The sequence below is a fragment of the Etheostoma cragini genome, chromosome 3 (assembly GCF_013103735.1).
Source record: "Etheostoma cragini isolate CJK2018 chromosome 3, CSU_Ecrag_1.0, whole genome shotgun sequence".
In the NCBI taxonomy this organism is placed as follows: domain Eukaryota; kingdom Metazoa; phylum Chordata; class Actinopteri; order Perciformes; family Percidae; genus Etheostoma; species Etheostoma cragini.
The window spans coordinates 12,586,878-12,601,031 of record NC_048409.1 but is presented as its reverse complement, the minus strand read 5'-3'; the positions used below and the strand labels follow the sequence as shown (position 1 = coordinate 12,601,031).

Below are 14,154 nucleotides of genomic sequence, written 5' to 3'. Positions count from 1 at the left end.
AGAGAGAGACACCAGGAAGGTGCTTACAGTATTACAAGTAGCTCAAATGAAAAAGCTTTTAGTTGGCCTTCCCAGGGCCTCCTTGAATCAGCCATATTGGGCCCTTGGTAATTATCAAATAAATTAGCCAGGAGAAGGAGTGGAGGAGGAATCAGGACTGACTCCTTACATTCTTTCTTAGTCTGAAATGACATTATCTTTACCTGATAACTGTCAAAAGGAACAAATGCTTTATATGATTTTATGTGTATATATTTATTTTGCATACAAGCACTTTTGGGTTGAACACATGCTGTTGTTATCCAAATCAACATTGATTTTATGTGTGCTGCATGTCTTATGATGTAAAATTGTGCTCATCAGCTGAAGCGGAGTGGATGATTTAGGACGAGCAAGCCTGCGTGAAGACAGCTGTTAAAAAAAAACTGCTGATTTTCATTCCTCGTATCCTCAGGCTCATACAAACCATTAACTTTGGTCCGAATACTCAGATTAAAATAGTTTTACTGCATTAGCTTAATTATTAGTATTTCAGTGGACAGTTGTAGCAAGATATTGGCCACTCACATATGTGGCATATATAATTTATATATTTGTATCCAGAGGGTGGGTGGATGGGGGTGATGGGAGTGAGAACAATGTGTAAAACGTTTGCTGGGTTCTGTATAATTGTTGTACACTCTAAACTTGATGTGATCTGCAAACTGAAAGTCAATGAACACACTTGGGGAAAAAAGAAAGGAATTGGTCACTCTGGTAAGACAGTTCAGTCTCGTGAACACAAGAAAACATCAGCATTTGTAGAAGTCAAAGACGTTTTATAGGTATATTGATCATAAAAGAATCATTATTTTATACAGGACATGCAATATTTTGACATGAAGGGGCGAAGCGGGAAGACAAAATAGGAAAAACACAAGAACATTTCTGAAAACAAATCAATAAAACATACAGTATTCCACCTAAAATGTACACACCACGTGTACGTACACGTCTTTGTCATCATCATTTTTGACTGGATGTCTGTGATGTCACTCTCAGATAGGTAGAGGAACGCCACAATACAATAGATGCAGTTTATCTTTTACTGAAACCTCCCATGCAATCATCTTGATGCATGCGAAACCAACTGTCCACCACAGAAGCAATGTTTGTACGTGGTTTAATACTTCACTCATTATGTTAGGACCAGAAACGTGAAACTAACCAAGCCCAACATGGTGTCATATTTGTGCTAGCAACACTGCTGGATGACCATTTTGCCCTAAAACAAAGACGTTGCTGTGTTGCCATGTTGCTATGTGGGTTGCTGTTTGTGCTCTTTGGCTGTGGATTTGTGCACTAAACTGATCCTCTTGTATGTTTGGCTGCTTCCAAGGTTTCTCCAGTGCTTGCTGCTTGTTTGTAAAACCATTTAATTGACTATTACTATGCCCTTTTGTTATACAGTCTGGTGTATCTGTCACACCTTGTTTTTCCATCACAAATACATCCACCTTATTTACCAATGTTAGATACTCGGTTATTGAATGTCTCTTGCAGGGAGTTGACTGACTGCTTGTAGTCTGCGCTGTAGCACTGGGCCATATGTCACATTACTATTTTATTACTCTGCCACAGCATCCACTGTACATTAGCTAACATAACCACTACATCAGACACACACACACACACACACACACACACACACACACACACACACTTGCACACAGACACACAAGGTTTAATTGTGCCAACTGTATTGAGACCCGCATGATGAGACTTTACACTATAAAAGATTTCCTATTTTGGGCTGCAGCAGCAGAGCTGTCCGTGGTGCTACCTCCACCGATATTCCTGAACATTTGGAAATGTAGCTGTTGGTTGTGCTGATTCCCTGTAGACTTTAAACATATTTCCTGTTTGCACCACTTCTCATAAGCATGGGTGTATGTACTTGTGTGGATTTTCATAATGGCAAGTGTTCTTCCTTGTTACAAATTCCTCAGCTGTACACACAGCTCATTTGTGCTGACTGGGCGGTGCAGAAACAAATTATGAATAAAGTTATGGATGCATCTTGTTTAATTCTATTGATGTGCAATAACTCTAAAGGTAACCTCAACCCATAATCCATAATTTAAACATTAAGTTAGCCTTAGACATCCTTTAGCTTTATTCTATTGTTGCACATATATTGTTTGTACAGGTTCATTGCTCTCTGGGAACCGTTAGATGCATCTGCTCAGTAAATCATGGGCGTTTTGGGGCGGCCTCTAGCTCACCCAGTAAGAGCGTTCACCCCATGTAGGCTGAGTCCTTTGCGGCGGCCCGGGTCCGGCCTGCGGCCTTTTGCTGCGTGTCCTCCCCCGTCTCTCTCCCGCTTTCATGTCTATCCGCTGTGGCTGATAAGGGAAAAAGCCCCCCCAAAAAACGTAAAAACATAAAAATATATATCATGGGTCTTTTGCACCAAGGTGCAGCCTCACTGTTTGCATGCTCATTGACTCTTAAAGATATTTAATTCTGTGTGTGTTCACTTGGAGATCATAGACTTATGAGTTTATGGTGTGTGTAGCCTTGTTCTTCACTAGATTTCAGTGGCGTTGTTGAATAAAGGGCGGCGAAAAAAACAATTCATTCTCAATGGGTTTTTGCTCTATTTCTCTCAGCACAGTGATACTGAGTTGTTTCTTACAATAGTGCCTTTGAGTTGAACATTAAAACTGTCAGAAATGACATAATAATGTGTTGCACTTTGTCTCTGCAGATTAAATTGAGTTTTAAGACGCTAGCAAACAGGCAAATGCACCCACTCCATCATTCACTGTATCTATGGTTCTAAAACATCCGGAAGCGCAGACTTACACGCCATAAATGCACATGTAGGTCCACTACTGAAGGTGTGTGTGTGTGTGTGAAAAGTTGAGTCAAGAGGCGGAGAATAAATAAGGAATATGTAGGTGTGCTCCACTGTCTGCTCAATGGTGTGGCATCCTGTAGTCAGGATGCTTTGCACAAAACACTCACACCCTCACAATTGGTTGAGTTTGCTCTGTAAACACATTGTGAGACAGTGGGAGTAAGACTGTGTAAATTGTGAGCCAGATTTTAAGTGTACTGTATGTGTGAGTGTTTGCGTTTATTTGTGTGCATGTATTTGTAAGAAGTCCATTTGTACAACTATTGCTCTGTATTGTACCCAGCCTGTAGTCCATTTAGCCTCTAAATCTAAAAGGCAAACCATGACAATAATGGTTGTGACAGTCTTCAACATGTGTTTTTGTGAAAAAGCACAGAGTGAAAAATAAAGTGACATGATGCACGAAGAGAGATTGAACTCCTCTGTGGCCTGTAGCCCAGGCCTGTGAACCAATTGCAGATCCATTCAGCAGTTTCTCTCTCTTCTGATCCCCATCGCCAGCATTTAAATGGCTGATTCCGTTTTTACCTCTAATGAAGGGTACTCTGTCGCACACAAGGCACACACACACACATGCAAAGCACACATGAAACGCACACTTGCACATGTCGCTGTGTGCCACAGCAGCGCCCCCTACCCAGCTGTTGTCACGTGAGTGCCCGGGCCCTAGCAACAGTGAGCGAGAGAGCGAACAAAAACGAGTGATCCTGGCGAGAGCAGGGGAGAGAGGAATGGGTAAAGAGAGGGAGAGAGAAAGAGATGGGAGGGGGGAGCCGTAGAGCATTAATAAGTGATGAGTCCAACAGTGTGAATTGCTGCTAGTTAGCATTGCTGCAGCGCCGCCTTCATTTGCATGGCAGCACCAAGAACAAACCCCCTTACTTACGCCATTTCCTCTCCTGCTCTGTTTCTCTCCTATATCACTTTTTTCTCTCTTTCACTCAATGTTTTATCTATTTCTGTCTCTTTCTTTTCTCTATGGTCTAGCCAGCATCTCAAAATATGTATATCTTTTCTTAGTTACTTTCTTAATCTTCCTTTCCTGTCTGATCTGGTCCTCTTCTCCTCCCAACCTCCCCAGTGGCTGCAGCATTCCCACATAAACATTATAATTTTCTCTTCTCATTGTTGCTCTTTAGAATCTCTTATGTTACTACTCTTTCCCCCCTGTTTGACATTTGATATTGTGTGGAAGATGACAGCCATATACTATAATGGTATATTTGTATCTGCACCTTTCCTGCATCCCTTCGTCTTCTGCCTCCATCTTTTTTTACCTCCTCCTCTATCTCACCTGAGAAAAAAGAGGAGTGTCCTCTCTTCGGGAGGACATTTGGGGAAGACAAGTGATGCTCCAGGGTTCCATAATCCTTTTTTTTCTTCTTTTGTCCGTTTCTCTATCCCTTCTTGTCTCGCTGTCACAATATTTGAGTTTGAGTTGTGAAATTTCTGACACACACACACACACACACACACACACACACACACACACTTACACACACACACACACACACACACACACACAGCAGCAGCAGCAGCAGCAGCAGCTTCCCTCTGCACTTGGCTTGACTTCCTGCCTCAGGCTGATCAGCTGAACTGATTCCATTACTTACAGACCCCCCTGAAAGAGAAGAAAGACAGACAGAGTATAAGGAAAAAAGGCAGAGATGGAAAGCGGTAGAGGGCAGAGGGGAGACTGGAGGAAGAGAGGCTGGGAATAGTGAATAGATGTCAAGCAGATTGAAGAAAAATAAACAGCACAAAAAGGGGAGAAAAGGTTTGGAAAATAAGGACAAAGTGAGGGGATTTGGGCCTCCCTTGGGTGTGGAATAGACCTGCAAAGAATCTCATACTGCCTCCCACAGCAAAAAAAAAAAAAAAAAAAAAGCAGACACAGAAGCAGATACATACATACATACATGCACTCAACAACAACAAACTCCTGGAGGCGTAGGCAGACTAGACGAGAATTGATCTTCTTTCCCACAAGGAGAGGCTTGCAAGGGGAGAAAGAGAGAGACAGACGTAGAGGAATTGTCTTTACCCATGTGTGGCTCTCAGGCCTGCAGGCCCCTCATCGCTCTCACTCTCACTCCCTCCTCTGTCACTCCCAACGGCATATTTCTCTTTATCTCCCTATCTCTCCCTCCATCAATCTCCATCTGCCATCCTCCTCCCTGTAGGGTCAGCCTTTTCCTCTCCTCCACTGCCTTCTTCCATTGCTGCCTGCACCCTCTCTATTGTTTTAGGTGTGTCAAATCTCCACAGATAGCAGGAGAGCAGGCCGTGACTAGAAATTAGACATCAGGTAGAAAGACCAGTGGTGTATAAGAGGAGAGAGAAAGTGAAGAGTAGTAGGCTGATCTCAGAGCAGTCAAGGAATGATGGAGAATAGAATACTTCACTTCATTTACCACTCTCTATAAGCACTCTAGTGCTGAAATGATTAATTCATCAGAAAACTACTCAACATCAGCTTTTATAATTAATTAATCTTTTGACCATTTAAAATGGTTGTTTTTGCTTGATCCTCACGCCCTTTATTTAAATGCTTTATTTACATGCCTATTACATGTCATTGTCACTGCATTCTACACATGGACATGTCTTATGTTTTTAATTTTAAGGTAAAAACTCATATTATGCATCATTTGGCAAGTTTTTTGCATATTTTTGTTGGTTTTTAACACACAGCAAATATGTGTATATGAATGGATGGATGAAAATCATGTTGATGGGACAGGCAATGCTTTAGGACTGCCAAAAATGTGATGATGGTGTAAAAACCTCAATCTCCATGCTGTCCTGCGTTTTTCTTATTTCCATTTAGGATGATTTTGTTTTAGTTCAGTAAAATAATTCTTTACATTAGTGCAGTACTACACTTCCCATCATGCTTTGAATTATGCAAAACAAGGCATTTGAAAATGTCACCTTAGAAACTGTGATGGACACTACACTACACACTATTTTGCAACATGTTATGGACTAAAAAATGTATTGAATATTCAGAAGAAATTAGAAATAGACTGGAATAGAAGAATAACTTTCCTTTAAAACCAGCAATGACAAGCTCCTGCTCATTAATGTCTCCTGCAACACTCTCTGTTCTCTCTATTCTTAACCATCTCCGAATTTCTTGCTCTACCCCCAATCTTTCCCTTCTTTGGCCCCTTCTGGTCCGTCTTCGTCTCCCCGGGCATGTTGTGACAGGGTGTAGCAGTGTGTTATACAGGGTTGTACTCACCAAGTGCATATTATCCTGTAAGGCTTAATACCTAGGTTGGAACAAAAAGGGCAGGCTTGAAAATTACAGCTTACGTCGCTTAGCACTCAGCACAACAGTCTGACTCACATGAAAACACGTGATGCACGTGTGTGTACATATTCAGAAATCTGACAGCCCAGTTACACAAACACACACACACACACACACACACACACACACACACAGACACACATATTGTACCACTTATTATAGACTTAAAGCTTTAGTGCGTAACGTTTTGATATTAATAAACGTCCGTTACATTCAAGCCATTGCCAAATGAGTTGCTACAAAGCTAATCAAGACTATCAGCTCCACACAACTCTCTCTGGATTTCTCAGCATGGCTGTGTTTAGAACATGGTGGCTTCCGGTGGTTTTGCCGCGCAAAAAACCTGAGTAAAGTTAATTAGCTCTTCTGAAGGGTCCATTAGGTTTTTTTAGTCCTCTGTGTTCTCCTTGGCTATTAGCAACTCCATTGGAAGAGGGGTGGGGGCTTGGAAGACTAGTATAACGTGGATGCGCCAACAGTTTTATGTAATTACTTAGAATTCCTCATTGGGGCAAGAGAAACTACGCACTAAAGCTTTAAACGACATAATTGTAGAACTAGATGTTTTTTTCTGTTTTCAGAATATGGATGGAGTTAAGCAACTATAAAATGCATTGATTGATGTTGCTCACATTTTGTCAGTCTCTCTTTCTCTTTCTCTCTCTCTCTCTTTCTCTCTCTCTCTCACACTCTCTCTCTCTCTCTCACACACACACACACACACACACAAACACACACTTGTTTGATACTTACTTACACATTCATATGTACACATGTTCATTGATACTCACGCATGTTGGAAACCATCTGTTGACATTTTTACATTTACATACATGCAGAAACACATACAGAGGCACACGCTCATATAAAACTATAAACATACATTTTGTCAATCCAAACATAGAAATAAGGACAGGAAAGTCAGATTATGAACTACTTGTGTTGACTCAAAAAATGACCGTTAAAAAAAAAATGAAAACCAACCAAAACTGATGCTTGAGTCATAAGGTTTTCACACTACTTCAGCCTTTTCTTTTTATCAACAATTAAACACATCTAACAGCTAGCACCCTAAGTGCTTTCAGAATAAATTTGTTGACCTGTTGCTTAGAAGTGTATGTGCGTGTGTGTGCATGTGTGTGTGTGTGTGTGTGTGTTGCATTTTTTTCCAGTATTCAACTATTCAATGCACCTGTGTTTTACTTAAGTCCTCTCTTGTCAACATTGCAGAGAGACATTGAAACATCATGTACAGCAACCAACAGCCAGCATGTACACACACACACACACACACACACACACACACACACACACACACACACAACTCAAAACAACTGCAATCTACAACAAACTGTGAAGTGCACACTGTCTAAAATAATCCTTTGGGAGAACAGAATACAAAAAGATTCAGGGAAGCGGAAAGAATCAAACATCGAAATACACTCTCCTCGTCTCTTCTCCTTCCATCTCTCTTCTCTTTTTTCTTTCTCATATACGCGTGTGCACATGCTGTCTCTATTGACATGTAGATAAATCAGAGGCAGACCAAGTCGTCACTGATGTGAAAGAAAATGACACTAATCTGCTGTTACCATAACACACAGGGACACATCAATTATTAACACATACAATAACTCCCCTCTCTCTTTTCTTTCTCTTCTTCTTCTTCCTCATCCTTTCTCTTTTGTGTATTTCTCATTAGATGGATTGGACGGAGTGTGTTAAAAGCTCCCATGTGTTCACCTAAGTGCTGTGGTTGGGCCTTTTAAAGACATGTATATTCAAGTCCTTGCTTTATTCTTCTGAAATCAGTGATTTTGAAAAATGTTCTAAAGGTTTGTCAAGAGGGTCTTATGAGGGAGGGATGGCATCTCTCACCTTCTTCAAAAAGCAGCACACATCTTATACAGCCTTTCCCTCACCCTGTGGCAGCATATTTTCTTTACTTGCTATGCTTTTTTTCAACAGTTGCAAACATATGGAAATGAAAAAGAATAAATACTGTGAATGCACATGATCTAGAGCATCAGTTTGAATGTGTCTTACAACATTTGAAAAATGAATACACTTTGAAAAGACATGTCTCTGCTATTTGTGTAGTTATGCATTGTGAAACACAAGTTTTATTAAATCCCTATTAGGTCCATATTAGCTAGTAGTGTGGACAAGGAATTGTATGAGTAGGTGACTTTTGATAAACAGTGGCCACAAGCCACACTCGTTTCTTGTTCTACTTTTGTAAATGTAAAAGTAGCACACATTGTCAGTGAACTGCAAAATATATCTAAAATTTGCAAAGATGGATTTAGATGAAATACATTTGCATTGACACAAGAGAAGTCAATTTTATTTACAGTATATAGCCAAATACAAATGACACATTTGGGGGCTTTACAATCTGTACAGCATTTGACACCCTATGCCCTTAAACCTTTGCAATACTTTACATGCTAAATAAATGCCTTTGTTATAATTTGTTACTCAAATATGTTGACTGACTTTTCATTCTCCCCTCTCCTACCTGTTCCTTTTCTACTTTCCTCCACAGGAAACCGTTTCTTCCTGACCTTATTTGGCGCTCTGTATATCTCAGAAGTGCAGAAGGAAGATGCTCTGTCCACCTACCGCTGCATCACAAAGCACAAATACAGTGGAGAGACTCGACAGAGCAATGGAGCCAGGCTCTCAGTTATGGGTAGGCAACGTACCATTTTCACTCATACAGTAGAAGTCAACATAGGTCCACATTTTGGAAAATACGCTCATTTGATTATTTGCTTGGAGTTAACTGAGAAGTTTGATAAATCTCTGTATAGTAAATATTAAGCTGGAACCATGAGACAGTTAGCTTAGCTTAGCAAAAAATAACTAGAAACGGCTAGTCTGCATACAAAATCTACCTACCATACTACTACTACTACTACTACTACTACTACTACTACTCTTACTTCTACTACTACTTATAAGCACATTGTATCTTGTGTAATTCATGCTAAAAACAAGTGTAAACACAACAAGTTTAGTGTTACGGGCAGTTATGGTATGTGCCAAACAACCATTTCTTTGCCAGGCCCAGTCATCTCCTTGGCTCTCTTTGTCACTGTGAAGTTGCCAGACAACCACCAAAGACAGGAAGTTTCTCCACATGGCCAAGAAATAGTACAACACATGCCTCAGAGCCAGGCTAGCTGTTTGCCCTGTTTCTAGTCTTTGTGCTAAGTTAAGCTAATGATCCGCTAGTGGAAGCTTTGAATTTACAATGCAGACATGAGCAAGTATTATCAATCTTCTCATCTTACTGTCAGCAAGAAAGAAAATGAACATTTATACCCAAGTGTAAAATGTTTCTTTATTTTTAATTTACTGAGTACTGATGATTCCAAATGATGGTGACATGCTTCACCTGCAGACCCTACGGAGTCCACCCCGTCAGTGCTGGACAGTTTCCAGTCTGGTGAGGTGCAGGTGGGGCAGAGTGTGGAGCTCCCCTGCATCGCATCCGGATACCCAAACCCCACCATAAGATGGCTAAAAGATGGTCGGCCATTACCTGCAGACTCGCGCTGGACACGGCGCATCACTGGCCTCACCATTTCCGACTTGAGGCTTGAGGATAGTGGCAATTACATCTGTGAGGTCACCAACAGCTTTGGCTCCAAAGAGGTGACAGGTCACCTGAACGTCATAGGTGGGTATAGCAATGAAACGAGTGCAGTAGAATAATAAAATACCAATATTCAGCACACAACAAAGCATCACTGATCAGTGATCTTCCTCACCCGACTTCCATTGTTCTACACTGACAACTACAGTTGCAGAAAAAGAGTAAGATGGACAGACGAAATGAATGTGATGTCAGGTCATGAACAGGCACAATGTAGACATCATTTAAGCTTGGTTAGCTTTGCCCTGGCCACGCACCTCCTGCCCGCCCCCCTTCAACCCACCCTCGTCTGGGGCAAGCGTGAGCTTGATCTCCAAGGACGGCTCGTTCCCCCGCTGTGCTCTCAAACCCCAGCGAGGCGTCGCTACAGTGACAGAGCAGAACAGCGGTCGTGTGGGGCTGTCGCTCTGTTTACCGAAGATGAGAGAGTGGAAGGCAAAGACAGAAATAAGTTGATATTGTTGTGTGTGTGTGTATGAATGAATGAGATGTGAGGAGGCGACCCTGGTAGAGAAGATGACACACTTGTGGAGAGAATCAGGGGAAGGAGGTTAAGAGAGGAGATGCAGTTCAGAATAGGGTGACGTTAGATGACATGGGGCAGACAGGCCACAGGGCACATCACTGCATACCCACAAACCACCAATGACAGGGCCTAGAAGGTGATACACAAACACAAACATTTGGACACATGCGTACAGTACAGTACATCCACTTTTTGCCTGTGAAGAAAGTCTTACACATGCACTGTCATTCCCTCACACACACATACTCACACAGATTCAGAAGCCCTTAACACCAGCTGCTTTATTGCTTGCTGACATTTTCTTTCCTTTTTATCTTTGTCTTGATTTTCTTCGCTGCTTAACACAGACATACACACACACACACAATCTTGACGGACAAACACATACACGACTAAACCAGAATATTAAATATTATTTGTGTTTCTTGGCCTTACTCAATTCAAGTTTATTTTGTTCAGCAATGCAAGTGATACCACCAACTACTGTACTTTCAATGAGAATGTGTCACTGATGTTTACAAAAAAAAACTACTTCTCCTTTTTTTTAAACTCTGCTCAGCCTGTTCTTGTCTCTATTTTAGAGCCACTGCGGGTCACCTTGTCTCCCAAGAACCTGAAGACAGGGATCAGCAGCACAGTCATCCTGTCCTGTGCTGTCCAGGGTTCCCCTCACTTTACGGTGTCCTGGTACCGTAACACAGAATCAGTCCTGCCAGACCAACACTTTTCCATCCAGGGGGCTCACAATGAGACATTGTTCATTTCCGCTGCACAAAAGAGACACTCTGGAGCTTACCAGTGCTTTGCCACACGCAAGGGCCAGACGGCCCAGGACTTCTCCATCATATTGCTAGAAGGTGAGAACAGAAAGGGATTACCATGTTGGTTGCATAAAATCATGAATGTATATGTAATCAGAACTTACCGCAACATGTGTTTGCAACTATGTCTGTACTTTAATATTGTGGAGAATATGTTAACAAGGCAAGTTAGAACTGGTTGTTTTTCATTCATTTACTAAGTAATAACAGTTTGTTTACAGTTCATTTTACTTTTATTATTCACATTAGGTACATGCACATAATGCACATATTTATCTTTTAATGCTTATGGTAATTCTAGCACACAGAAAGATTGGCTACATGATGTTCCCCTTGATGAAGCTCCATTCTTGTTACTGATGTGAAGCGTTACTTTTTCATTTGGTGCAGTACGGTAAAAAAGTCTAGTATAGTGATTTAGTCTCTGGTCATTTTTCCCACCATAAGCCTTTTTTGAATGCAGCGAAATGCACTGTTACCAATAATCACACCTCACATCTCTTGTTGTCTCAGATGGTACACCCCGCATTGTAGCCTCCTTCAGCGAGAGGGTGGTGGTCCCAGGTGAGCCGTTTTCCCTGATGTGCGCCGCCAAAGGAGCGCCTCCTCCCACCATCACCTGGACTCTGGACGACGAGCCTGTGGCCCGGGACCTGTCGCGTGTCAGAGCCAGCCAGTACACGCTCTCTGATGGCAGCACTGTGAGCCACGTCAACGTCAGCAGCCCGCAGATTCGAGATGGAGGAGTGTATCGGTGCGCCGCACGAAACTCGGCCGGTAGTGCCGAGTACCAAGCGCGCATAAACGTAAGAGGTGCCTGTCTACTTTTCAATATCAGTCATACAGAGGCTTTTCATAGCCTGACCCTTACCCCTACCCTGACCCACATCCTATACTGTACCCTTCTATATCTCTATCTCTACCTCTATCTCTGTATGTGTGTTTTACTCTCTCATGTACTGTATATGTAGTAGTTTTTCTCTTTTTTTATTTCCTTCTTTTTGTTCTCATTCAAGCTTTAAACTTACATGTTAATCATCTGCAGCAGGCAGTGTTTTGTTCCTCCAGCAGCACATATAGTCTATGTTGTCTGTCTCCTTCTGTCTTTCTTTCTTGCTGTTTGTCCCCCAAGCTTACTGTCCTGTTGTTTTGCTCATCAGCCTTCTTCAGCTATCAGTACGCACACACACAGACATGTTTGCGGGCAGACAAAGTATTAAAATAGAGAGGTTGTAGCTTAACATATGGAGAGAACAAGTGGCTAAAGGAGAGGAAGTATGATTAGAAGAATGAAAGACAAATGGATAAAGAAACTCTAAAGTTTGTGCATGCGTTCACACAGACACAGGTGAACTCTAAAGTTTCTTCATCCCCTCATCACCAATCCCTCCTCTAAAGTATAAAAGAAAGAGAAAGAGATGGCTAGAGACTAAGGGAAGAAAGAGAATAGATGACATGAGAGAAGAGGATTGAAGAAGGGAGGAGTGCCAGTGTCTGGTTGGGGAGTGATGGTGATCTCGGGTGACAGGACTGGTGATGTCACTGTCGTCCTGAACGACAAGGATGAGGAGTGACACCGATGGACAGGGCTGTATCGTTGTCTCCATCTCTCTCTCTCTCTCTCTCTCTCTCTCTCTCTCTCTCTCTCTCTCTCTCTCCTGTCCTTTGGTGAGATGTGTAGTTGTGACATGCGAGTCTGCTCTAAGGAGACATGCCAGAATGATCATTGGAGTGAGAATGAGCGCCATTGCCAGAGAGCTTCAGCCCCAGATGCACCACATACAGTATACAACCAACACACACAGACATGGACACACACATGGCATAACCTCACATGAAAAAGCAGTAACACACTAATATGCTTACCCACTCACTGAAATCTGATACACTCAACTTAACCCATCCGGTCAGAGGCCAACAGCATGGATACGGTGCCACAGAGGCATAGATCATCACACACGCAAATGTGTACTGTGTGTGTGTGTGTGTTTGTGTGTGTGTGTGTGTGTGTGCGCGTGCGTGTGTGTGTGTGTGTGTGTGTGTGTGTGTGTGTGTGTGTGCGTGCGCATGCGTGCGTTTGTGTGTCGGCCTGTGTCTGCGACGGTGCTACTGAATAATACATCTTTCACTCGTCAGAGCTGTGACTTCAAAAGCCCAGCACATACTGAGAAAAAGAGAAAGAGAAAGAGAAAGAGAGAAATGTGGGTAGGAAGGGTTGGATGGAGAAACAAAAACACAGATACAAGACGAACAATGGTAAGAAGGTCACAGAAGAAGTGACAGATGATTGAGTGATAGCTCTCAGTGTTTTCCAGTAATGCAAAACCCATTTTGTGTCCGTCTGACTGTCTGTTTGTCTGCCGGACCACGGCCTTCAGTCTCTGTTTTGTGGCATTGATACATGACATGAATGTGGCAGGTACAGGATACATTTAAAACAATTGGGAGAAGTTGGCCAGCATAAATGAAATCTATGAAAAAAGTGTAGTTGCTTACATTGAAATGTTGGTTTGTTTAAATGTCAGTAACATTAGATGAAATTGTCATCGCTCTTGTGTCTGTTACACGAGGAAACAACGCAAACTTTCAAAGAAATGGGGTGTGATCCATAAAAATGTTAACCACTCTTTGTTCCCCCCTGCCTAAAGCTGTGTACAGGCGCTCCATTAGAAAATCTACACATTTGAAGTTACTTTTTAACATTAAGGCAAGCCACTCTAGCCTCTTGCTCTTTCTACACCCCTTCATGCTTTTTTCCTCTTCTGCCTCTTCCCCTTTCTCCCCAACTCTCTTCCCTATCACCCCTTCCCTTTATTTCTAAAATTCCAAGCACTGCTTCTGACACCATCAACTAATGATGTTTGTCTTTTCCCCTCTTTTTTTTTTCCTCTGGTCAACCCATCTCTCTCTCTCTCTCTCTCT

General features: G+C 42.1%; 1 protein-coding gene across 2 annotated transcripts in view; it reads left to right on the top strand.

Moving 5' to 3' along the window:
* LOC117942439 (Down syndrome cell adhesion molecule-like protein 1 homolog) overlaps positions 1 to 14,154 on the top strand; it is a 106,738-nt gene that overhangs the window by 53,746 nt on the left and 38,838 nt on the right. The window contains exons 4-7 of one of the 2 annotated variants that reach the window (XR_004656121.1): positions 8,770 to 8,916; positions 9,631 to 9,909; positions 10,993 to 11,268; positions 11,746 to 12,038. Coding sequence is in view for 1 of the 2 variants with exons in the window: in XM_034867895.1 (XP_034723786.1) it covers positions 8,770 to 8,916; positions 9,631 to 9,909; positions 10,993 to 11,268; positions 11,746 to 12,045 (1,002 nt within the window). In the remaining variant the exon portion in view is untranslated. Of the gene's footprint in view, positions 1 to 8,769; positions 8,917 to 9,630; positions 9,910 to 10,992; positions 11,269 to 11,745; positions 12,046 to 14,154 lie in introns of both variants that reach the window. The other variant, XM_034867895.1, reaches the window with a different exon arrangement.